Raw genomic sequence first — 26530 nt, 5'->3', positions numbered from 1 at the left:
TTCACAGGCAAGGAACGTTGCCAGAATCTTTTAGCAGAAGATGCTGAGCAGTTCTGTGTCTTGAGGAGCCCAATGATAATTTCCAGTGCCTTGGAAATGTAAAGTGTTTCATTTACCGCCATGGGATGCACAGGAATCACCCTCTTTATTTCCCTGCATCTCACTTTCCCTGTTAATCAGACAGATTTTTCTGTGCAGCACAGAAGTGTGGGAAGAGGTTTGCAATCATTGTTATCTGCACAGTGCTTAGAGAGCAAACAGCATCAGGTTTCCTAGGGGTGGGAGGGTAAGATTAGCAGGAACCAGCCCTGCTAATTAAACCCAGTTTTAAATGATAAAAGAATGTTGAACAGCAATCTGGGCTGGGTTCAATTTCCACAGAGACACTGGGAGGCCTTTCCTTTTGTTTCCCTGAACTTGCACTGGGGCAGAGAGTAAAGCCAGGGCCTGGCTGCTCACGAGTTTGTGAGTTTTTGAGTTGTGGACTTCTTTTCCACTCAAGTGGCTCAGATTCTCATCCACAACCAAACATTGGAGATAGGGAGAGCTCTCAGGTGCAACGCTATCTTTCAAAGAGTTTTAATGCATTCAAAACTGTATGGGTATCTGAGATGTCCTGCTTGTTCCCTCAGCCCATGCTGAACTGCTGCTGCCCTTCCAGCTCCTTCCTCACGGCTCTGTACACACTTTGCCACTGGCATTTGGGAAATGAATCCTCTCTTCCAAGCTCTGGTGGTGACAGGATGCCGAGAATTTCCAGGCACGTGTTTCAGTGTTCTCCCTGCCTCTAAACATGCTGTCCATCTCCTTGAGGGTAAAAATAAAGCAGCTTTGTTTGATTTCTAGAAAAAGCCAGACGACAGTGCAGGGGTCAGAAATAGGCATCCCAGCCCTGCCCATCCCACTGTCTCAGCTGTTGCTTCCTGAGAGACAGAAGCATGTGGTTGCTAAAAATATCTTGCAAAGAGAATACATTCTCTCTCCAATGGGAGAGTATAAATTAAGCTGAGTTGTAATATATACAACTTCTTGGGAGTGGGAGAAACAATTCAAACGTCATTTTCGCGGAGGGTTTTCCTAATGAAGCAGAAATCCCACCCCTGTCCCTTCCCTGCGTAGGTCGGCGATATTGTGCAGAGAGAGGATCTCCGGCTCCTGCCTCTCCTGCTCCCACCCCCTTCCCCTCCTATGGGAAGCGATGCGGCCAGGGGTGGGGGGAGGCCAGCCCTTTTATAAGCGTGGTCTTGCAGCAAGTCCAAGTTGATAGGAGTGGCAGGAGATTTGGCTTGCTCCGAGATACCCACCTCCCAAGCCTCGGGGTCCCTGGGATGACCAAAGGAGGAATGGAGTCAGTTGAAGTGTTCACAACTGAAGGCAAAGGCAGGGGCTTGAAAGCCCAGAAGGAATTCTTGCCTGGGGATGTCATCTTTGCGGAGCCAGCCTATGCAGCCGTGGTTTTTGACAGGTAAGAGGAAAGCACTTGTAACACACAGACCAAAAGTAATCTCGATGCAAAATTTCATCTGCCTGGTTGCATAGAAGTTTGAAAGTGGACAACGCCGGAAAACAGAGCGCAGGGAAGTCAGAAGCACTTCTGTAGGTACATTCACAGCTTACAGTGCATGTGCTTCCCAGGGCTTAGATCATCTTTTTTACTTTTAATATGATGCAATGTATTCCCAGGATGTGACCTCGCAAGGTGCTTGGTGTCATCAGCTTTTACAAATGCAGTGAAAGTTGCATATATTCTGTGCCTCACAAAACCAGCCCCGTGTTATGCCCCAGTGAACTGCCAGGAGTTGGTGTGATTCAGGCACAGCAATCTTGGACTGACTTTGCTGAAGCCTCTGGTGTGTAATGCACGATAAAAGTGAGTTCCATTATGCTCTGCTCACATGTACCACCTCCAGCTGTACTCGCAGCTTCATCACCCGCTGCCCTCGGACTAGGAGCTGGTGGGGATCAGCGGCTGACATTGTTTGTGTTAAAGTGATTTTATATTTACACATAGCTGAGTCAACTGGAGACAAGTGTCTGCTTTTGCTCTTGCACGAGACTGGATTTAAATTTACGTCCACACTGGTGTAGCCAGAAATTAAGTTCAGATGCAAGGACGTTTTTCTTTTCTGCTGTTTGTTTTAAGCATAAACAACATTTGCTTAACTTGCCCTGCCCGTGTGGCTGGTAGGTCCCCACTTCTGCCCTTTGAATCAGAGGAAGAGTCACTTAAATAACGTGGAAGCTAAAAGACACAAAGAACCAATTTCTGTGTTAACGTCCATGGGGCTAAATCTAGAACAAAGCCTCAGACATGAATGGAACTTGTTCAGGCTTATAAGAAAGAGAATAACTGAGAACAGAATGTGGCCCTAATTTTTAAACTGAAGAGTTAGATGTCGGTTGAAGGTTCCATTCTGGGCTTAGGAAAGTTGTGAGTGTTCTTCAAGGGCATCGTGGTCAGTCCCAAGACTGATTTTTTTGCCCCAAACCAATGACTTTAGTAAATACTCTGCACATTAAACAAGTCTGTGAGCAGCCCTGCCTAGCTGAGCTTTCCCTGATTGAACAGGCTCTGCTAATGAAGACTGGGGCACAAGCAGAGGTCGTGCTGCTGTTTTAATCCCAGACATTTTGTACCTGAAGCTGATCAGTGCTACTGTGTGATCTTGTAGTAGCAGAGGATTGGGGATTAAATGGACAGGGCAAGAAATAATTTTTTTTGTGTGTCTTTCATTCACTGTTTCCTTGCCCTTTAACTGTCGGTGGGTGAACATGATTATGAATCGTTGCAATAGCAGCAATGACACCTGTAGTTTTTATTTTAATCTGTCATTGCAAGAGATCACATTAAAAATGTCATCGTTCATTTTAAAATGCTGAATTCTTGAAGTCTTAACCCTGAGCTCAATTACAGTAGTTGGGGACAAAATCATCTCTCCTTGATGTGTCCTTTTAGCTCTTCTACTTCAGTTTCACTTGTGTCACTAGCTGGAATCTTCTGGTGATATTATTTTTGCTTCAGAAGTGCCTGTGGACAGTTATTTTTCCCATATGCCTTATTAACAATAATTTTAAAAAAAAGAATTAAAAAACATTGAAAACATTTTGGCTTTTGATGGCTGGTAGAGAGGTTTTTTTCTTGTATGTGAAATGTTGCAAGCATCATGCATAGAGCAGAGCTGCCCATGTTGAAGAGCTACAGCTTTGCTGCATTTTCAAATGTCACTTGTGTAATGTGAGATAAGGGGAGAAACTATCACTACATCAGCTCTTAGACTGCAGACTGTGTCTCAGGCTTAGGTTTCCAACAGAAAACCTCGGATGGGGAGAGATGTGCTTCAGTCCCTCCCCACACTGGGTTTGTTTAGTTTCCAGAGGGCAGGTCCAGAAGCTGAGAAGCAAGGAGGCAAGTGCATCACTTCTCTGTGAGGGGAGAGGATGGGGATGGCTTCAAGGCATTCTGATCTTCTTCTTCTTCCTGTTGTGAAATAATAATGGACTCTTACCCTCATGTGACACATTTCATCCCAAAGCACTTCATATAGATCGGTGGGGAAATGCAGTCCCCAAATTTGAAACAGGCAGTGCCAACTAAATACCTGTTGGTTAGTGCTTGACAGGGGATAAGCTGGGTCTGAGATATAATGGAAAAACACGTTTTTGTCATGGAAATTACCCTGATGCTTTTCTTAAACACCCCAGGCTTTGGTTTTGAAGGCGTCTCCTACTGCTATCCTAAAGTATTCAGTTACATCAAAACCCATTGAATTGATTGCTGTCAGAGAAGGGCAGCCTGAATCTTTGTAGGACCTGCAAGAGTAAATTCACACTAGGCTGTGGTGGCTGGTTTTGCCCTGAAAGAACTGCTGTTGCCTCTGCATGGATGATGCAGAAGTCCAGTGAAGAGGCATGTGGTTTTCCTTGCCCACAAACACACCTGTATAAGTCCTAAAATTGGTGTTGAGTCTATGCTATTAAAAAGGATCTCAGCCTGCACAGGGAAACCCAAAGTCCACAGTCCCTCATCCTAATTCAACTCAGCACTTTAATCTCCTGCTGAAAGCACTCTGTTTGTGTCCTAGAGAAAGGGGACTGGAATGGGTGTGATTAGTGGGTTTAATTTTTTGGGTCAGGTCTTACCAAATATGTGATCAGACTTTCCACAGATCTCAGCTTTCTTTGTGCATAAAAACAACCACAAAAGCACTAGAGAGCAGAGTTGGTCTTTACTTCACTTGTCCAGCAATATGCTTTGAGACTCAGTTTGCAGATGAACACACCCAAAGCCAAGGTCTTTTTAAAGAATTTGAGATACCCCAGGGTGTCTGAGACATCCTCTTAAGGGTGACAGATAAAAACCAGGATCTATGAGAATCAGGCCTCTTCTCAGGCTGGCTGGGTGTCCCTGCAGAGCCTAAAATAGCACTGGATTCCTGCATCCAGACAAGTGAATCCAGTCCTAAGTGCCCATGTAATCAGTGGAACACCATAATGTGCACTGGAAACAGACACCCTTGAGCTAAATGACTTTCCAGACCCCAGTGAGTGTTGTGATGGAATCTTTCCTTAGACACAGGGGGTAGAGATGAGCACATCTAGGTGTCTAAATCTACAGCCTGCATCCCACCTTGGAAGCCCCTGCAGTCCCCTACAGTCATTAAGGCTGGTGAGGGCCAGCACTCTTCAGCCCAGTGATGGTCGTCTGAGCAGCAGTTTCTTACACAGTGCCAGAGACTTTTAGTCCAGAAGTACATAAAACTCAAAGCTAAAGAAGGTTCCTATAAACATTTGCCAGCTCATAGTTTCTTAGATTTTAAGGCCAGGGTATGAGTCACCAGGCTAACTCTGCTCATGGCAGGGGGATTGGACCAGATGACCTTTAAAGGTCCCTTCCAACCCGAACCATTCTGATTCTGTGATTCTATAACCTTTTTGCTTAACACAGTGTTTACCTGGTGTTGACTCTTGTATCAAGCCTGTTACTTCTACCTGAATGAGAACAGGCTGCCTAGAGAGATGGTGAATATGGATTGAAAGAGGGTGCAGAACTCAGTGCGATCTCCAGTATTTTGCTCTTTGGATAAAGTGCAGGCACAGTCTGATCTGTGTTTGATTCAGCCCTGCTGTTATCAGCTAAATATCTCTCAGAAAATACCAGTGTCAGGCCTGCTTTTCCCTATAGTAGATGCAGAAGGCTGGAAATTTATCCTTTCAAGGGATTAATTGCTTTTGTTGGGGTAATTTTTCAATTTGCAAAGCCCCTCTGCATTTCTCATTCCCACTGAAGCTTTCTCTAGTGCTCTGCTTATGTGCTGGGGTTCAATCCTTCCTCCCTATTTGCTTTCTTTTTGAGGATCCCAGGTCTCCTTCCCTCACTGCCACCTTCAGGACGATGGCATTCCCAGGGCCTGGGTTCAATGTACTGTATGTGACCTTCTCCTCTGGCACATCAGTTGGCTCTCAAGCCTGTAAGAGTTTACATTTCCTACGAGCATGGGGGTGCCTCGTATGTCTCTGTCAGCCTTCGTCAAGAGAAGGTTTGCTCTTTAACCAGTGGAGGTTGAGATACAGTAGTCAAGGGAAACAGTGTCATGTGGTAGAAAGCCAGGATCACCTGAGGATCTGCCTGATGAGTGATCTACAAATGGCTAAAAAAATGAGATCATTCTTTTTGATGTATGAAACAGGCCTGAAATGTTTTCCAAGGAAATGTGGAATTGTAGCTGTTATTGTAGCTAGGAGTATAAGAAACCCAAAATTTTCCATAACAGCGTGATTCTGAAAAGATTATAGAAACGAATTCCTTGAGTTGATGCCAGTAAATACTGTGAGCTAATGTGATCACATTCACACTGCTTAGAACGTTCTGGGGTTTGATTTTTTATTATTGTCTCATTTGTTGAAAAGCTTAGATAAAACCTGGAAGAAAACCTAGCTTTTTAAAAGAAAACCACACCCACACCTCTAAAAAGAGGCTGGGAAATTTCGTAAAGAAAGACTAAAAATAAAATAGTCAAACATTAGTCTAAAACAAATCCTCCACTCAAATAAGACAAATTGGGATATGTCATCCCTGACATTTTAAAGATGAAAACAACTAAGCTCCAACCCCTTTTTACAGGAGCAAACCCATTCTTGTGCTAATAATTCATCATTAGGTAGTCTCAATAGAGGCCAGCTGTCGATCACCTCCCCTTGTCCTTTCACTGCTGGAACAGAAGGTGCATTTCCTTAGACTTTTGTCTTTATTGAAGTGTTACACACTCTGCTTTGAAAGCTGAGGAGACTTTGTGTACATCTTAAACTGTTCTTCTGCTGTCATCTGTAGCAGCTTGAGGACAGCCAGCCAGTAATAAATAGGATTTGGGTATAAGTTCATCCATGTGTATCACCTATGATGTACAGAGTAGAACGAACCTGCGTTGAACAGTTTGTGAGCTCCTCACTATGTCCATCAGCTACTCAATGAAATCCTCCTCTGTTCTTTGCACTAAAGCCATCTCACCTGGCTTTTCCAGGCCAGTGAATGGGGTGCTATGTGCGCTGGATGGCAGATGTTTGGGTTGTGAATGTCTCAGAGATGAGGTTAATACACTTTGTGTGACAGTGCTTAGCCCTCTGTCCTGGCAGGTCCAATAGTTCTTAATCCATCTGAATCCAATCCAAGCAGTCACAAGAGTTATTTGTTTCTTCTGCTTTCACTGAGAGCTGTGCTTGCAGGAGCCACGGTCTAGTTGTCAGTGCTCTGTCACCTCTGGCTGTCACATTGAATCATTGCTTTTGTCACGGCAGCTACATCCAGGATTAGTAGTTTGTAGTTGTGCGTCTCATCTACGTAACGTCAGAGCACATGAGTTCTTCAGAGTTCAGCTTGGTTGACTCTTGGATGAGAGGCCGAGGAAACCTGAGAAAGTCATTTAGTGAGTCAGTCAGTGGCATCTGCCATCCAAGTCAGCCCTAAATCACTGACATGGCAAGGTTTGACAGGCTGGAGATATCACTGTACTTATGAAGATCCTGCTTTTGGGCAGGGTGGGAAAAAGGCTCACAGCGTGGAAGATGGCAGTGAATGAGTGGCCAGAGATCATCTCAGAGGCCATGGTGTACGTAGACACAGCAGAAAGCAGTTGTGTTGTCTGTGTGTTAAAGCAAGGGAAGCTGAGCACCAAGACTCTGAGGGCTGAAACCTCCAGGGCTCCTGGGCAGGTACCACACTAGAATTCACCTACCCAGGGTACTCTCCAGAAACTTTTGGTGCTGCCTGGCCATGCAGCATCCTGACCACATGGAATAGGGTGGCTCTGTACTGAGAGGGGAGGTCTGGGCTGCCTGGAGCCATTTCTAGAAAGTTAAACACTTTCTAGACCAGATAGAGAAGGATTTTTAGAGCAATGATTTCCACAGGCTGAGAGACTTAGGTTTAATCTTGGGCCGCTCCACCTGTCCTTGGGGGACCTTAATCATTGCAAAAGGAGTGAGAGAGTAGCCTGTGGATCACTACAAGCCTTTGGTGTTCTTGGTGTTGTTTGTCTCCAGGTGGTATCAGAGCCTGGCATAAGGTCCAGCTCTGGGACCAAGGGAGAGCCCCACTTTGGCAATCCCTTTTGGGGCATCCAGCTCTGAGCTCCTCTGGGACAGCAGGAGTTTGTACAACTGCCAAGAGGCACCTGGGAGATTTAGGTGGTCACAGGCAGTACTTGACCAGTGTTAGTTGAAGATTTAGGTAGTAGATCTCAAATATTTGTGTCTCCTGATTTTTTACTGTGCCAAGAATTGAGCCCAGGCCACTGGAGACATGGTAGCACACCATATAAATAAAACCAGTCTTCTTTTAAAACATTTCTGGGCATGGAGAATCCTGCAAGGGTTTTGTGAGAGACACAGTATTCCTTAAGCCTGCCAGTCAGATTACCTGTGAGTAATTGTGGCTGGACTGTTCCTTTGCTTTCTTGGAAAATCTTGTATAACTTTTTTTGTGCATTGCTGCATCTCCTCAGAAACGGGGAGTTTCTAGAGCTGGTTCTGCAGGCTGGATTTGCTTCGGAAAATCTGGACACTCTATGTGATAAACAGCAAAATGCAAAGCCAGCATTTCAGTATTTTTCTGTTCTGAGGGAGCAAGCTGGGGAGAGAGAAGAACCTGTTTGAGAACTTGGGGTTTGCTGCACTGTGTTCCCTTCCAATCTGTCATTCCACTCTACAAAGAAACTTCTTTTTTATGCTTTCTGGCTGCCCTCAGAACACCCAGGCAGCAGGAGGGAGCCCCATTCCCCGAGGTATCTCCGGGCACAATGTAACCATGCAGGTTTTATCAGCTCTCTGGCTCTCCTTTGCCTTACAAGGAGTGTAATCTCTCTTGCACCTCTCTGCCCCACTGACTTGACAGCTGACAGAGCACAGCCTCACATTTCTCATCAGCTCCCAGCTCTTCCACTTGACACAGCGGAGCTGGTTCTATCCCCCTTCCCGGACACATGCTTCCCCCTGCCCCATTCCGGGTGCTTGCCTTGCATTGGGCTCTCTCTGGCACTGCTCATTTTTCTAAACCTCCTTTTCCAAACCTCATTTTTGCAAACCCAGTGGTTTTGTCTGCTGTGTGTCATCCTGCTTTTAAATCAATGGCCCTCTTCATCCTGCAAAAGCCAAGGCACTGAGTTGATTTTTTCAGACCCTCACACAACACTGCCAGAGGAAAGAAAATTGTTAAATGTACTGTGATGGATATAAATATGCATATATATATATATATACATACATATATATATATATATGTATAGTGGAGAAGCAGGACAGTCTTTGCACTGAACTCTCTGGAGCTGTGGGTCTGATTCCTGCCTGTGCCACATCCTCCTCATGGGATCATCAAGAATTTTTTAAATTTCCTTGTGCCTCAGTTTCCCCACTCTGGGCTGTGGACAATGATAACCTCCCCTTGTTCATGAAGCCTCTGTGGTCTGTGAGCTTTTTGCAATGAGGAAAACCTCTCTTCTGGCACCAGCAGTGTCTGAGTGATGGGAATTTAAACTCTCCTGTACTGTGGAGCCTGGCTGGAGGCCCAGATAAAGTGGGTGGTTGCCTGGAGAAGCAGACAGCTGGAGACACCAAATCAGGCAGTGAAAAGCCTTCTCTAGCAGCAAGGGGAAAGTTCTAAAGTTGTCTGGGCAGGAGACCAAAGTGTGTCCTCCTCCTTCTCAGTGAATTAAGTCCTACGAGCAAGCAGCTGGACACTTGGAAGGGGCACATGGTGGAGGTTTCCCCTTGGTCTGGGACCCTGGACACTCTCTGAGGGAGGATGGGAGGTTAGACTTCTTCACCAGTATCCTCTGATGTGTTCCTCTTGCAGCCTTGTTTTTAGGTATGTGCATACAATTGTAGGATGCTTCTTGGAAATCTAGTTTTGAACCCCCCAAAGAAGAAATTTGCCCCTTTTGGAGGGTATTTCATCACCATCTGACTCACAGTAACCTCTCAGCAGTTAAACCACAGAGCCAGGGGCAGGAATAGCTGGTGAGCAGCACTTACTGCTGCTGGCATCAGAGAAAGACAGGTCAGGCTCTTTGGATTTGCAGGAGAAATTTGCATCACTAGCCTATCTGCAGGAAGGCTTTAAGTGGCCTGAAGAGCCCAGTGATAAAGCTGATGTCAGACTAAACAGGGAGGACTTCACGCCCTGAGGGCCGCATGTCCTACTCCATGCAGTGCTCCTATGAGCTCACCTTTCCTCTGTCTTCAGCTCCTTGGTGTTTTTTGTCCATCCCTGAGCAGCTGGAAATCCTCTTGTCCTTCGGCAGTCATGCCTGAGGGTCTGCTGGAAGCCTGTCCTAGTCCCTCAGACCTTCACTAATCCATGCTGAGCATCTCTCTGGAGTCCCTGGGACCAGGAGAGCCCCAAACCCACACAGCCTGGGGTGGACAGCCAGAACATACATGACACAACCAAAGGAAGGAGGAGAAGACAAATACTCTGATGAGAAGATCCAACTTCAAGGAGGTTGTTTTGTTGGCTCTCTCATGTCATTTCCAACAGAAAGCCACAATCACCAAGTGCAGTGCCTCCAGAACAGCTACACCTATGGCCTAGTGGCAAAAAGAAGTGACAAACAAAGCTGCCTTTTAATCCTTGGAAACATGTCTCGGTTTCAAGCAGCACAAAACCAGGGTTTCCCCATGTAACCACTTCGCTCTATCGGTCGTCTTCGTTGTGGTGCTCCTCTGGTCTGCTCACTAGCAGAGCATTGCTGATGTATGTTTTTATCCTTACGGTGTGTGTGTGCCTAAGGACAGCTTAGGATAGTAGTTAGGACAGCTCAGAGCCATGTTCCTGCTTGGTCCCTCTCATCAAACGTTTTCCTAAATCTCTTGAGCACAGTGGTGGCCACTGCACCATTTTGTGACCTGGTCCACGTGGGGCCCAGGAAAACCTTAGTGTTTGGAGGAGTGCTCACTTCAGCCAAATTCAGAGGCTTTGCAGGTAGGTGAAGCTCTTGAGCTTGTTCTTTGCCTTCACATTCTTCTTTGTGCCCACCTGAGCCACAGACACATCAGGCATCTGCTTTCTGCTCAGCAATGGGTGACTGGTGCTTCAGCACAGGCCAGACAGAAACCAAAACCAGACTGAAAATCCTCTTGATGGCAGCAGTGCTGAGGAGGAGCAGATGAGCTTCAGACAAGAGGGCTGAGAGCTGGGGAATGCTTTATTGCTGTCCTCCTTTAAACAAACTCTTTGTCTCTTCGAAGTAGCCAAACAGAAAAGGAACAGCACCTGGCAAGCACACAAGGATTAAGCTGGGTGGGATGTTTCTTCACTTTCCCAGAAAATATTGAGGGATCCATCCTTAGCAGCTGTGGGGAGCCCAGGGATGCAAAGCTGGCAAAGCTGGGCTGAGCCGGCCCTCACTGAGGTACGAGCCAATGTGTCCTTCTGTCTTTCCAGCCTGACACATGTCATCTGTCACACCTGCTTCAAGCGGCAGGAGAGGCTGCACCGCTGTGGCCAGTGCAAGTTTGCCTATTACTGCGACCGGACCTGCCAGAGGGCGGCTTGGCTCAACCACAAAAACGAGTGCTCTGCCATCAAGAGGCATGGCAAGGCACCCTCTGAAAACATCAGGTGAGAGCCGACCCCCGGGGACTGAGCTGCCAGCCTGGGAGAGGACGGTGCATCCCATTGCAAGGAAGAACTGGGTGGTGTGATTTGGACAGGGTGGAGGTGGGAGAAAATTTAGGAAGTGCCAAGACTATCCTTGTGCTGAGAGGATGGGGACTTGGAAGAGCATCTGGGGTACAAGGGATGTGCCCCTGCTTTTATTTTTTTGGTGCTGGGCCCCAAAAATTCTACTGCAGCTGAGTGCGGTGAGGAAAACCCACCCTGGATGGTTTAGGAGGTGTGGGAAAGTGGGGAGTAGGTGGAAAAGTGAAATAGGACATAGGCTCTTCCCAAATTTGTCTATAGGATACATTAATTTGGCTTCACATCCCTGCTCTGTCATAAGAAAATGAGAGAAGTCCCCAGGGAAATGGGAGCACTCGTGGAGGGCTGGGGACCTGGGCATCCTTAGCACTTCTCCAGATGAGAACACAAATGCAGGGGCAAAACCTTGCTTCTCCCTTTCCTTCAAAAGCCCATGGATGGTGACCAGCCATCAGCCATCAGCCATCTGAAGCTGAGCCAATCTCATTCTGTCTGTCTGCACACAATTTCCCACCTATGAAATGAATTTTGATGGACCTTCATTCCCTCTCCTTGTGGTGAGGGGTGGTGGTGGTGGTGCTGACTCCTGTGGCTGTGTCCCGGCCAGGCTGGCTGCCCGGATCCTGTGGAAGATCGAGAGGGAAGGCAGTGGGCTGTCTGAGGGCTGCCTGGTCTCCATTGATGAGCTGCAGAACCACGTGGACAGCTTTGGGGAGGAGGAGAAGAAGGATCTCCGCACTGACGTGGAGAGCTTCCTCGAGTTCTGGCCGCCCCACTGCCAGCAGTTCGGCATGCAGTTCATCTCCCACATATTTGGAGTGGTATGTTGGAGGGGTTGGGAGAGCAAAGGGGGCAGTGTCTTTAGTGCCAGCTTCCAGAGAAAGTCTCCAGCTGGCCTGAGTTGAGGATGGCTGATTTCATCCCTCTGTGACTGCCTGTTCCCCAGTACCATCCCTTCTGCACTGACACTGGGAAACTGAGGCATGGCAAGGGCAAGGTCTGAAGCATTTTGTCTGTCTAAACATGCAGACAAGTGGTTTGCTCAGTGGTAGGTGCTGCATTGTCATCACAAGTCCCACTGGGCATCTCTCTGCACCCAGGAGAGCTGAGAAAATCTAAACGTATTCTTAGTAAATATACCTGGAATATATTTAAATATAACAAATCTATCTAGTAGATACATTACTGTCTATTGATATTGTATGCATTGGATTATTTATTTATAATAGCTAGTAAATATTTTTATATAGATATTATTTATATGATAAATATTTAATATATATAATAAAACTGGTAAAAGATACTAAGTATATTTGATAATATCCATTACCACCTTGTTAACTACAAATTTTTGTTCTCAGTGTAGCAGGGAGGCAAATTCCTAGAAGCCAGTTCAGGCTGAGCTGCTCTGCCCCCAGCCCTGGTACCAGTTGGTTAGTGATACACCAACCCCTCGGCTCCCAACAGAGCCAAAGGGGCCAGGGTGATCTGGGAGGAGACACGCTCTGCTTGCACCTCTGCCAGTGACTGTTGTGGCAGAGAAGCTGGGTTTGCCAGTCCTGTCACAGGGAGAGGACACAGCATCCTTTGGTAGCACCCCACAAAATCCAGTCCATTGGACTCAGGGAGACATATGTGCTAATGACTGGCATAGCTTGTCAGTGGAGAAGTAAGGAAGTACAGAAAACGTACAGAATCAGTTCAGAGAGGAAATAAAACTATTAACAAGGTAAAACAATTAGCAGCTGAATTCCTTTGGTCAGTCCTACCACATATTCTCTTTGCAAATATTTCCTTTTTTTATGTTTGTGACTATAAACTATTCCATTCGTATGTGATAATAATGTATCATATAGGCAAATAAAATGATTCATTCTTGGTAGATTTGTCATGGAAAAACCATTCTGAAAATTCATAATAAACAGTAGTAATTAACTCATTTTTATAAGCTTTGAGGGCAACCCAGCAAACATGACCTGGTTGAACGCAGCTCTCAAGGTTAATTTCTAACTGATACCTGTTTTAATAAGTGTGAACTTTGCTTTCTGCTTGTATTGCTTCAAATTAATTTTCCTTTGACCTTTTCCTGAATTATTTCTAGGAAGCAAATATATAAGGAAACCAGTACATGGTCAAACCAAGTTTATCTTAGGCATCCCAACCAAATATTAAGTGCAAATATTCTGCAACATTTACTCAGCTCTGCTCTGGGTTGGTCCCTGTGCATGAGTCCTGCACTGCTTCTCTCGATGTTTTGTCCCAGCTGGAAGGTTTTCAACTCTTTCTTCTTTAATGCTTCTTCCTGCCTGTGTTTTGGGACTAGATCAGCTGCAATGGCTTTACCCTCAGTGACCAAAGAGGACTGCAGGCTGTTGGTGTGGGAATCTTCCCCAACCTCTGCCAGGCCAACCATGACTGCTGGCCCAACTGTACGGTCGTCTTCAACAACGGCAAGTGAGTGGATTTCTTTCCTTGGACACAAAAGGGATGAATCCTAAGGGGCAACTCTGCCAAGTCTGCAGACTCTGCCAACCCTGGTGTCAGATCCCTGTCTCAGAAAATCTATTAATTCTTATTTCCTTCTCTAGCTCAGAAAAAAAAAAAAAAGGAAAAAAATCAGTATTTTCTTTCTCAAGAGGAACTGTTTTCTCTGTCATTGTTATTTTAAAACTTGTCATCTGATGCACTAAAACACAAGATTTGACCCCAAATCCAGCAACCAGAAAAGAATTTTTTCCTTTTTTTTTTGAGTTTTGTAACTAGACTCAAAATAGGTAGATAAAGTAGTAAGTAGCTGTTTAGCTCCCCCTTATATTGAGGCTTCATAACTATGGAGTAATTCCAGTTAGTAATTTATTAAGGATTATGCTGAGTCCACAGTCCAAGTTTCTCGTAACTGAAGATTGCAATCAGCTGTGTATCACTATCTGCTGAGGTGTTTATAACCATTCCTAACACAACCCTCATCTGGTGAGAGTGTTCCATCTCCATTAATCACTGATTAACACTTTAGCAATGGGACCTTAATGACAATTGTGACTGTTATCTGCAAGCAGTGTCATGTCCGAGTGCAGGATGCTCTAAAACCACTGAGCATTCCCCATTCCCACCCAAGTCCTGTAAGAAAACTTTTGAGAGAAAAGTGAAACGGGAAGAGATTCAGTGGGAAATGCAGGGACATTTCATCACAGCTGGGAGAGGAGGCTGCTGCTCTCAAGACTTGGGACAGCCCACAGGAAGGATGCTCTGCCCTTCCCAGCCTTTGAGCCGTGACAGGTATAAACTGCTGCTGATCCAGCAGGTTGCAGCGTGTTCAAGACATTAACTGTGGGAAATTTCTTCTCAAAAACTGCACAGCCACAGTATTTCCTCCAAACTTTTCCGCTATGATTTTACAGCTTCCTGTCTTCACCAAACTTTAGTGCTATAAGTTAACCCCCTCCCTAGCCTCCCTTTCTTCAACTAACACGTTGCTTCTGCACTCCAGTTATCGTTGCTGGTTTTCCCTGATAAAACTACACCAGCATTTATCAAGCACCTTGTAAACATGCAAAGAGAAAATAAAACTGCATTAGGATGATTACCTTGGTGGGAAATAGGGTCTGATCCAAAGTCAGGTTGGAGTCTGTGGTATGGTATCCAGTTGTCCTGGATTAGATCCATAGTGGGGTGATGGAGAGCCTCTCCAACCAGCTTCCAGCAATGGAGGAGGTAACCAGCAGTGACAGCAGCCCTGAAGTCTGACCTCCTGGGCAGTAAGTAGAGGACTGGCATTTTATTTGCCTGACAGCTTCTCAAAGCTCCCACATGTATCTTTTTACTGACTTGAAACTTGACCATCTGGTTATTTCCCAGGTAAATTATGAAGGTTTCTTGTCTTTATGTATAAACCTGATGATAAGTCCCTGTTGTGAGAACTGAGCTCTCTATCAGCACTCAAGGCACAATACTATACTTGAGGACCCACAAACTCATCATACAGAGCACAGTCCTTGGGGCTGATATCTCAGTCTGGTTTCCATTTCAGACTGTGTTTTAGGGACTACAACTGCTGATGTCAGTGGAGACATTTCTGTACAGGAGAACTAATCCCCTTGCACCTGCCAAATGTCAGAAGAAGGTTTTGCACATCACAGTGCTAAAATCACAGTGCCAGGGCAGTTCTCCACGAAATCCTCCATGGCCCAGTGATGGGCACTTCAGTTCTGGCAGCTGCATAGCAAAAGGGAGGCTCTCAATGCAGTGCATCAGGAGCGAGGCACAGGGAACCCCCTTGTCTCCTGTCAGTACAACGTCCCCATGCGCTATGCCATGTACCATTTTTTTGTGTTGTACATTTATGTGTGTAAACTGCAGATATTTGTTTTGTCTTTCAGTCATGAGGCTGTAAGATCAATGTTCCACACACAGATGAGGTGGGTCAGTCTTGAAAGCATCGTTCCCCTCTGTTGCCCTGTACCCTTCATGCCCCATATTTAATGGAAAAGATGCAAACACCCCAAGGGTCTTTCTCTGTTTGCAGCAAATTTCACTTCCCTTGTTTTCTAAACTTCTCTTCCTTCCCTGTGTAAAGCCCCACTAAACCCAAACCTCACTTAACTCTGCATTTTGTAGTAAATTAAAATGATGGTGATAATACTGTGACTATCTCCCCCAGGGTTAATTCCTTCTCTGCCTTCCCACCCTCTCCCTTGGCTTCCTCCCTGTCAGTATTTCCCCTCTGCACTTCTCATTTCTCCTCCCCTGACCATGGCAAGAGCGTGAAAGTCAGAACAAGGTCTTGCTAATCTTGTACAGCCCAAAATAAAACCTTGCATATTAGGAGATGAGAAATGATTGTGTTACTGACATACTAAATGGTCCACGTTTCTTCTGCAACAAACAGTGCCCGATGAATGCTCTGCCTACAATAGCAGTTCCGTGAGATGTAGGTTTCAATCCTTTTTTATCATAATACTTGATTAATGTTTCACCTTTCAATGATGCCACTGTTACCTGATCCCAACTAAATAAATCACAAAAATATGTGCAAAAAAAAAAGTCTCTGCTTAGCTCATGGCACTTGGTATATTATATTCAGTCCTAATAAGTCCCCACTGTTGTCTTTAAACTTTAATTTCAATCAGACTGCAATTTCCTCAAACAAGTTGTGAAATGCGTTGGAAGTGCTCTTCTTCACCATTGATTCTTACTCAGGACATTATAGATAGGGCCATAAAAAGGGGCACATGTGTTTCACTTCTGATTAGAGTTGCTATTTTGGGGTAATTTGAGTTTTGATCTATCAGGCACTCGCTGTGCCTGTGCATGCAGCTATCAAGGCCCTTGCTGCTCGTGGCAGACACTGGGGAAAAGAACTTTGGACAAGCTCAGTGGTGTGTTCCTGGCTGACAGTGTCTTTTTAACTACAGCTTTTAAAATATGCCATGTATTTCCTGGCTTATCCCAAAGGCTATCAATCCCCTCCACACAAGGGATGGCTGCTTAAAATATACCTATAGTGCTTGAGCTATCGGGGGCATCATGAAAGTCAGAGGCTTGATTTTGCTTCTCTGGTTGCATGACTCACTTTAACGAGAATCCTGTTAGGTGTGAACAGGAATGTTTATATGTGTAAACCTTTCCGATGGGAATTGCTCCTTTTCATGCACTTTCTCCTGGAGTAGCAGGTTGCACTTTTCTCTGGCTGGCATTTTCCTGTGGTTGAGACATAACTAATTCCTGCCCTTTGTGACAATGGCATGTTTAGTGACAAATTTTGTCTGAAATATGCTGTTGGTATGATTGAACAGCCAGAAAAGGTCAAGACCAGCCTCAGAGAGTAATTTTTACAGCAGCTTTAGCACAGCTGAAAGGCTCAGAGCTACGCCCTTGGTGCTGAGAGCTTGTAACAGGAATTACAAGGGAATTAAAAGGGAACTGCAGGAGATTTACAATCATTCGCAAAAGTATGATCACACAGAATAAGTCATGTCTTCCCCAAAGGACCTACTTTTAATGCACCTGGTGAGACCTGTGAGTCCTCTGCCACCTGTGCCTTTGGTGAGGTCCTTGTTGGGTTCCACCTAAAGCACCTCATGTTGAGGTGGGGGCAGCACATCCCCCCCAGGTCCATCTCATAACAGGTATGTACATCAAACAGGCTGTTGAGCTCACTAGTTGTTGGGAGAGGAGATGGATACAGGAGCACCACCTCACAGTTGGTATTTGATAGGGTTTTTTTCCCCATTCTGGCCAAATTCTTCAGCCACTTGTACCTGTCCAGCCCCTGCAACTGAGAGATGGCCCGGAGTAACTGGGAGATTCAGTGTGCAGAGTGAAACAGCAAGGGACTAGTTTTGAATGTCCATCTTATTTAAGAGGTTTTGCAGGGAATGACGTGAGAGAAAGGCAGGTGCTTTCCAAAAGCCTGTCATCAAGGGCTTTCCATGGGTTTCTCTAACACAGGCTGGCAGTTGAATTGTGGTTGTAATAGCAATAGGCATCAGGTCAAAAGATCTATTAAAAGATAGACTCTTTGCAGATAACCATTTCTAAGCCTTTATGTAAAGAAGCATGATCAGGGAGAGGGCATCCCTGACCCAGGACCCAGAGGGAATTTGTCTTAACTTTTCAAAGTGAAAATGACACCGAAGGCCACAGCTTGAGATCTGGGAGTCTAGCCAGGGTAGCATGCAAAGCAGTATTTAAAAAAAAGACTTAAAGTCCAAACTCAGCATTTTGTTGGGTATTTCTGATCTTGGGGGGGTTTCCTGGTGATATCTCCTGCAACGTAATAAAAGTTGATGTCTAGGTTCAACCCCCATCTGGATAAAGTAATTGAGCCATAATCTGTTTGTAGATCAGAACTTCACATGTCCACGCCAGGGACTTGCAGAGGGGCAGGAAAAACTGGTGTGACTGTATTCTTGCTCTGTATTCAGTTAACCAGACTGCTCTTCATCTCTGCATTGCTCCCTGAAGACCTAAAGCAGGACCTTAGGGCGAGGGCTCAGCTCTGCAAGGCAGGGGCAGGTCACAGGATTTGTCCCTGGTGGCTCTGTGGCCCCACCTTTGCTTCTGCTGCTCCTCCAAGCGCACATCTCATCTCCTCTGCACTCAGGATTGAGCTGCGGGCTCTGAGCAAGATTTCTCCAGGGGATGAGCTGACAGTTTCCTACGTGGATTTCCTCAACCTGAGCGAGGAGCGGCGGAAGCAGCTGAAGAAGCAGTACTACTTTGACTGCACCTGTGAGCACTGCAAGAAACAGCTCAAGGACGACCTGATGCTGGCAGTGAAGGGGGGGGAAAGCAAGGTATGGTTGGTCCTGCTGTGTCCAAACCCAGTGGTGGCTGTGTCTCCTCCACTAAGGCATCTGAGTGTCTCTAGGACTGTGGTTTCTCAGCACGAGGACACTCTTAATAAGAACACAGTCCGATTTTGGCAAAAACATGACTAGTGCCAAGGTGAAAAAATGAGAACAGAACTGAACCTTGACTGGGCACAACACTGGGCACAACACAATTCAAGCCCACCATGCGAGACCAGTTTAATCCTTATTATGCAGTATAAGTGCAGATTTTAATTTAAAAAAAGCCCAGAGAATTTCCCTTTAACCTAAAAGTCCATCAACAGACAGAATGCAAAAATACTGGAAAATTAGGTCTAGAGCTGAGAAAAATGCTGGCATCTAGACTGGGGCTTTTTCCTGAGAAACTGAAAGAGAATCATCATTTTGAGCAGCAGACACGGAAATGTGATGCAGGTGATTCTTGGTGACAGAACTAACCAGTGCTGCTGAAGCTGTATGGTTTGTACCATCACCCTGGCTCCAGGAATGTGGGAAGTCTGAACTTTCAGTCCCTCTTTTCAAAACCCTGTCACATGGATTTTGCACCGTCACTTGACATTTTTGCGTGGTTGCTGTGGGCAGACTGACTGTGAAGAATTAACATGTTTGACTGCTCATTTTTAAGTAATCTGTGTTTTCCTTGGAGGTCTCACAAGTCATCGAGTGGGAGAGTGTAAGGCTGTGTCTTGCTGTTGGCAGTGCATGTGTTGTTTGGCCAGCAGCTCCACTTTGTGAGTGTGCTAGCGGCTCTAAGAGTTTCTTTTTAGTTCCTCTGCCCAAGGATATAATTGCTCACAGATTTTGTCTTCCATGGCAGCGTTAGCTTAGGGGGTTTCTACTCCTGCAAGCTCTATAAAGTGTATAAGGGAAGGCAAGGCAAAGCAAGGCAATTTAATGTATCACCAAATCATTGATCTGCACTGTTGAGCAGTCACATAATGAATCAGACAGTACGGGTCAGGGGCTGATGTAAGGCAGGACCAAAAAGCAAGGGTGGGATGAGGAGCTGTGACTTCAGACCAACAGTGCTACCAGGAGAGGCTCAGCAAGATGCACTTTCCTGAGAAGGAGGACAGAACCCTCAGCCTCCAGCTCAGAAGTTACCAGGAAACCAAGCTCAGCCCTGTAACTCTTCTTCCATATAGGTGGCAATCATGAAAGGCTGGATATTGCACAGTATAAATCTCTTCTTGAGAAAGGTTTAGAGAAGTGGGAAACTGATACGAGGGAGTTCCCATGTGAAACAGAACATGGGACCAGAGGAGACCCGTTGCTTGCTGGGTCAAGTTCTCCTCTAGTGCAAAACACCCTACTCCATAATCCCATTTTAAATTATTGAGCTTCATCTTAAAGCTAATCCTAACTACTGTACTTTCCTACTTATAGTATAAAGCTGCTCCAGAGCTCAGTTCTCTGATGCAGAAGGATTTTTATCTGGCTTTCTGCAGAAATATTTTTTAACGCCTTCTCCAGTAGACAGCATAAAAAAACCTCAGCTGTCATTCAGCATCTGCTATCAAGTGAGCACTGAGAGCATCAATCACAGAAGGGTTTGGGTTGGCATCTCTCTCCAACCCCCCTGCCATGGGAAAGGACACCTCCCACCAGAGATGCACCATCCCCTTTTTGTGACATTAAAGGTGCTGTTCAGCACAGAGCAGGAAAACATGCACTTTTGGGTGAATGCCCTCCACAATTTGAAGTGCCTGCATACTAAAAGGCTGTTAAGTATGCAAGGTGCATGATTTCAGCTGTTAAAAATACACTCCATCCACAGACAATAGGTATCCAGGCTGACCTCACCCTCAGAGCTCGGCTGCTCGCCGACAGCTGTATCACATTTTCTGAATTCAGACACACTTGCCTGAGAGCAGCAGCACTCACAGCTGCCTGGAAAAAGTGCTAGGAATATGTGCAAGATTGGCAGCTTACATCCCCAACAGCTGCTCTGACCTCCAGTCCTTCACCCCTTCCAAAGAGTAGCAAAGTTACCATTGTTTATAATGGCAACAGACTTAGAAGTCTAGTAAAGGCAAGGGAGGATTTTTGTTAGACAAAGCCATGGTGGAAATGCTGTTTAAAGTACCTATTCTGGGAGTCTTTACTCAGGCAGCAAGTCCATGTGGTTTGCACTGACATTAGCATGGCCTTTGAATGTGCTCTGTGCCCCAGGACACCCTGTGTGCTGCTCAGACAGCTGCCCAAATCTGATGAGCTATGATAGCTTCAGTCTAATAATATAGGATAATAAATCATAACACACACATATGTATCCATAAATAGATGAGGGGTATATGGCTCTGAAAACTACTGGTTTTCCTTCCATCCTAAACTTTCAAGAGCTTCTCCCAGCTAGCTGAGTTTCAGATTCCTCAAAAATCTGATTGGCCAGGTGTGGGAAAAAGACAACAGGACAGTGATATGGTCCTGACTCCCAGCCTTTGCATCTTTCTTTGCAATGTTGTTTCTCTGCTTTTGATCCACACCCTGAGGTTCTTCTGGCTGCTGGCTCTATTGTGTGTCTCCAGACCACGCTCTTCTCACAAACTCCTGCAGTCATGCGGTTGTGGGCTGATTTCAGATTTCCCATTTAGGAAAAGAAAGGTCATGATAGATAGAACAGTTGAAAAGTGCAAATTTGAAAGGCTCAGAAAGGCAGAAGATGAATGGTGGTGCTGGATAACTTAATGTTGTATTTCAGCATTAAATGAAGAAAGAGGAAGCAGCTAATTATGAGCTCGTTAGTGGTTTTCCAGATGTGTCTAGATGTGCACCAGGTCTCCAAATGCACAGTGAAATGCGAACTTCTTTGAGGTATGGGAAAACACATTTCCCTCTCTGGGTGCAGCTGAAATCTGAGCTCAACCACTTTAGGGTGTTTGGATGTAATGACAGCATTTCTCAGGGTGGGTAAAATTCAGTGATCTTTCCTATTCCACCCATCTCTCGTTCAAGAGCCTTGTTTATCTCAAGCAGCTGCACTACGAACACCTGATACACACCAGCTGGTGGCTTTCACAGCCTCTTTGACGTCTTGTGAGACCTCTCAGTTGCAGGGTCAATTGTGTCCCTTTTCCAGAGGGGAGAAGTGGTGGGGAGAGTCGAGGAATCCAGTTATGCATGGCAGAGGTACATGGCCACTACCCTCATGAGCATCACTCTTGCTGAAGTCAGCAGGAGCTTCACCTCTTAACTTGGTAGTGGGTCCATTTCAGCCCATTTCAGTCTTGGGCAGGTCTGAGGGGCACTCTGGTACACACAGCCAGCAGTAGGAAGGTAAGGGGTGATGTGGGAAGCACCCCAATGAGCTAATTTGGGTTCCCAAACTGTGGACCAAGCATCCTTTCGACCAGTGTACTTTGGCATGTGTCAGGCTGTGCATTTTCCTCACTGGTTTTTCCTAACATTGTTCCCAGCCCTCTGCAGACACGGTGAAGGAGGTCATCCAGTTCTCCAAGGACACGCTGGAGAAGATCAACAAGGCCCGCATGGAGGGACTTTACCACGAAGTGAGTCCTGCTACTTTTTCTGTCTTGCTGTAAACACACTGCCCAGGAAAACAGGCCTTGTCCCTCTGTACCTCCATGATTTAAGGATGAAACAATCTCCCCATTGCTGTAACCTCAATACCCTCTTGTGCTTCCTGCCCTCTTGGCAGCTCAAATTGCAAAAGCTGATATTGGTTTCTGCCCTCTTTAGCCCACAGCTCTGTCTCATACAACATCCCAGACTAGTTTCTGTTGTGAAGATGATATAATGAGATTCAGGTGACTTTCAGCACCTCTGACTGACACAGGTGTTGAACCAAGGGCCTCCTGAGTGAAAAACATGAGTTACAGGGCAAGTGTAACAAGTCAGCTCTGCCAGGTAGCCTCATAAAAAGGAAAACAAGGGATCTGGGAAAGGGACAGGACAGTCAGGAGACTTGGCACATCAAGCTGTGGGCTGTCTTTGCCTGTGTTGATCTTCTCTTTACCTCCTGACTCCTCATGCTGCTCATCTGTCAGGTGCTGAGGAGGGGTGTGTGGTGTGGGACACTCATATCCCACCTGGAATATGGGCTACAAGGGCAAAGGGTGAGAGAGTGCAAGTCACTTCTTTCTTTCTCCCTCTTTTGCTCACCCAGGAAATATTTAATTGCTCTCTTCAGAGAGTACTCCAGGTTGAGTAGCAACCTCTGTGTTTTAACTTTCTTTGGGAAAAGGGCGAAGCCCCCCCAGAGCAGAAATCTGGACACTGGATCAGAGCTGGGTGCAGTACAGCTCCATGTCTCCAGCCCTGTGGGGTCATTTAGAGTATTCCTTGCATGAAGTGCTTGCAGGAGGTTGGGTAGGTGGCACTTGGGTGTAAGAGTCCTGTGGATCACTTGGTATCTAACAAAACCCAAGCTCCTGGAATCTTTCTTCTCCTGAGCAGTAGATATCACTTTTTCCTCATCAGTTTTATGAATGTAACCCTGGGAGAGAAAGCTCTGAGCACCAGTCACTTTCCTAGGCTGCTGTTTGTCAGCAAATCAAAGCATGTCTTACCTTCCCCAGTCTTCACAGAGGCTGACTCAGCATCTGGGACTGGTGTGGACCATGCAGCCCACAGTGCTTTGGTGTGGCAGCTTCAGGACCAAAGGTGCTCGGACTTACTCTTCTTCCCCCTGCTTCCCTCACGTGCAGGTTGTGAAGCTGTGCCGTGACTGCCTGAAGAAACAGGAGCCTGTGCTGGGGGACACGAACATCTACCTCCTGAGGATCCTCAGCATTGCCTCCGAGGTGCTCTCCTACCTCCAGATGTTTGAGGAAGCAGCTGACTATGCCAAGAGGATGGTGGATGGCTACCTGTATGTCTGTGCCCTGTTTCTGGCAGCTCTTTGTACTTACATAATGTTAAGCAGTGTTACAGGAATAATTTTCTTAGTCTGTTCCCATCAGGGCAATGGTGCTGGAATTCAGATGGGAACCTGCAAATATATCACGAGATAGAGAGGGACCCTTCTTAAATGCACAAGAGCTCCCAAACACCTTAATTTACTAAACTGGACCTGGCAATTGGTTTGGGTACATCTTTCATTAGCCTTTCTGTTTTGTCTCAGAAGCATCTCAGGGCTGCCCTGACAGCAAGACACAGAGCCTGGGTGCAGGACAGAGAGGCTGTCACTGCAGGTGATGGTCTGTTCCCCTGCACCCTGCAGGAAGGAGAACTCGTGTCAAATGGCTGTCACTCAAGATATCCCTTCACTCTTGAATAGATTGTGGATTTTATCTTGGCTAATTAGTTTAGTCCTTTATTCTCAGTGAGAATAAAGAAATTCAGGCTTAGTTCACATAGATCCAGGGTAAATCTCACAGTAAAAATGGTGTGCTTTACTGTTACTGAGGTTTTGTGACAGGACTGATGAGTAGTTAACAGAAAAAATTAAAAAGAGAGAGAAAAGTAAAAAAGAGAGAGAGAGAGAAAAGAAAAAAAAAGAAAAGAAAAATAATGGAAACCATAGAGAAGAGAGAAAAGCCCAGTTCATCACTTTATTCACCCTCTTCACTTGTCTTCTTGGTCAGTTTTAGTCCAAAAGGCCTATGGTATTTTTTTCTTTTGCAGTAGGGTGACAGAGTCACTTTCCCGGCTTGCAGGCCTGACAAACAATTTTAGTTGCCCCAGCCTTGGCACTGAGCTAATTGAATCATACAGAGGAAATTCCTTCCCCTCTGTGTTCCTCAGCTTTTCAGACCACAGTGAGGACTATGGTAGTTTCCTTCCTTGATTTAAGACCTGCCAGTTCAATATGCCAAATAAGCCCTTGAAGGCAGGTTTTCAGGTAGGTCCAAGCATTTTTAACTCCGCTTCAGCTTCTAAAGTTGGATGCAGGGAAGAAGTTTCATTTTTCCACCTCAGGTGCTGACAGTCCCCAGAGGCAGGGGTGCATCTGCAGGGGGTGATGTGAATATTTCTGAAGTTTCTGGAACCACTTGTTTCTCTTCCCACTTTGATTGAGAATCTGATAGTTGTTCCATTCTCATTTCACTAAGCACCAAGTTGGTGCCATCTGAGTAGTAGGGTCAGATCTGGGCTTTATTTGTGCCAAAATAATGTGGAATGAACCCTGTTCACAGGTTGTTCATCTTTCACAACTCATGTCCCTGTATAGCTCTGTCCTTCCGTAACCTGTTCCTGCTCTTTCTAAGCGGGGTTGCACATTTCGGTGGCACTGGGTGCAGTAGGCTCTTTACCTGAGTAAACAACCTGCTCTTTGGCAAACATACCACATCACTGACAAACTTTTGGGAACCCAGGTTTTTTCTGACCTGATTACTCAATGTGCTTCCAGGAAAATATATCATCCCAACAACGCGCAGCTGGGGATGGCCGTGATGCGGGCAGGAGTCACTCACTGGCATGCTGGTCTCATTGAAGCTGGGCATGGCTTGATCTGTAAAGCCTACGCCATTCTCCTGATAACCCACGGACCATCCCACCCAATTACCAAAGATCTGGAGGTAGGTGTCATATCCTGTGTCGTCTTTGCTCTCTGTCTGGGCAAAGTTACATTTCAAGCTGTAGAAACAACCCATCCGTAAGAGCTGAGAGATGTACTAAGTGCTGACTGCTTCTTACTAATGCTGTGCTTTCATGGGGATTGTTACAGTCTGCTGGGAAATGCATCTCCCTTCCTATTGGAAATTTTCATCCTGAAAAATAGCTTTTATCCTGCACCAGAACACACATTTAAAATGGCAGTGGAGCCCCTGAATCTTCTTTGAAACTGCTGTGCCCAAGGACAGAGCCTCCCTTTCTACCAAGTCTGATTTTGCTGCTCTCAGAGGCTTGACATTGTAATTTAACTACATCAAATTATCTGTGGTGGTTGTTCCCTGTTAACCAACTGATTTTCTTTATTGGTGTTCATTCTTCTTTATTTACCACTCCCCACTCCTTCTAAGCAGCAGTGCATTTTTTCCTCAGGTGACTGATAGGTGTTTCCTAGTTTAGAGTCAAAGAGGGAATTACATCTGCTCAGATATGAGGAACTATTTACAATTGCAGCTGGGGAATCTGTCATTTATTTAGCCTTTAACTCACTTAATGCAACCTGTTGGCTTTGTAGCATTCTCCTTTATTGCCCTCAAAAAATTACAAGATATCAAATGAAATCTCCCCGATATGGCAGAGCTATAATCTTTATTAATGCAATTTTATATCCTCAGAAAAATTAATATCTTCTACATAAAGCCAATCTGACTGTTGACTGTTTCCCCTCTATGTAGCAAAGGGTGAGATCCCAGCACCTCCATTTCTGTGTTTCCCTTCACACTTACTTTAGGAGGAAAATAGTGGATATATGGCTCATGCTTATCTCTGTGCTGCAAAGCCAAGCATTAAATAAACTCACAGGCTGGTGTAAAAATATATCCTAGGTCATTACATGGCCTAGGACATCCCTGGAGGACAGTGCCTGTTTTTTGGCAGTGTTTTATTCACTTGCTTCGAGATTCCCTGCATCACAGGCACTGTAACCCTCTGTGTCCCTCAGGCCATGCGTGTCCAGACGGAGATGGAGCTGCGCCTGTTCCAGCAGAACGAGTTCATGTATTACAAGATGAGGGAAGCTGCCCTCAAAAACCAGAAGATCCAAGTCATGCCTGAACCCAGCAATGAGAACGCACCAAGCCTCTTCCACAAAAAGGAATAATGACACAAATTCACCCCTGTAGGATGACATCACCCGTGGCACTTCCAAACATTGGGAATGTGTTATAGGAATGTACTGTATCCATAAGGATTGTCTCCAGTGGCTCCAGTCTGACAGCATGGACCTGCTGGGGGGAAATCCTGTAAAATATTCTGAGGGCTTAAAGCAGAAGAGGTGTTGGCAGAAACAACATCCCTTTTCTACCACTGGCATTAAAAATCAAAGCAGAACAATATGTTATAAAATTATTTACATTTTTATTGGAAACCTGTTTCTCTCTACACAAGTCCTGATTATGAAGTCCTTTGTTAAGTTTTAAATGATTTTTCCTAA

At 45.6% G+C, this 26530-nt stretch overlaps 1 protein-coding gene across 2 annotated transcripts; it reads left to right on the top strand.

Annotated features, from left to right (window-relative positions):
- Nucleotides 1-1247: 1247 nt before the first annotated feature.
- SMYD1 (SET and MYND domain containing 1) lies at nt 1248-26530 on the top strand. 2 transcript variants are annotated; one of them, XM_017835251.1, is made up of 10 exons: nt 1248-1465; nt 10934-11110; nt 11799-12012; nt 13515-13645; nt 15568-15606; nt 18294-18486; nt 21939-22031; nt 23190-23353; nt 24836-25004; nt 26039-26530. In XM_017835251.1, the coding sequence occupies exons 1-10, from the start codon at nt 1329-1331 to the stop codon at nt 26195-26197; spliced, it is 1476 nt and encodes a 491-aa protein (XP_017690740.1). In that variant the 5' UTR covers nt 1248-1328; the 3' UTR covers nt 26198-26530. The 2 variants fall into 2 exon arrangements, with proteins under 2 accessions (XP_017690740.1, XP_017690741.1); XM_017835252.1 differs by lacking the exon at nt 15568-15606 and having other exon boundaries at nt 1249-1465.

The sequence above is a fragment of the Lepidothrix coronata genome, unplaced genomic scaffold, assembly GCF_001604755.1.
Source record: "Lepidothrix coronata isolate B3197 unplaced genomic scaffold, Lepidothrix_coronata-1.0 Scaffold252, whole genome shotgun sequence".
Taxonomy (NCBI): Eukaryota; Metazoa; Chordata; class Aves; order Passeriformes; family Pipridae; genus Lepidothrix; species Lepidothrix coronata.
The sequence above is the reverse complement of the archived record's forward strand: the minus strand, read 5'-3'. Positions and strand labels throughout refer to the sequence as shown.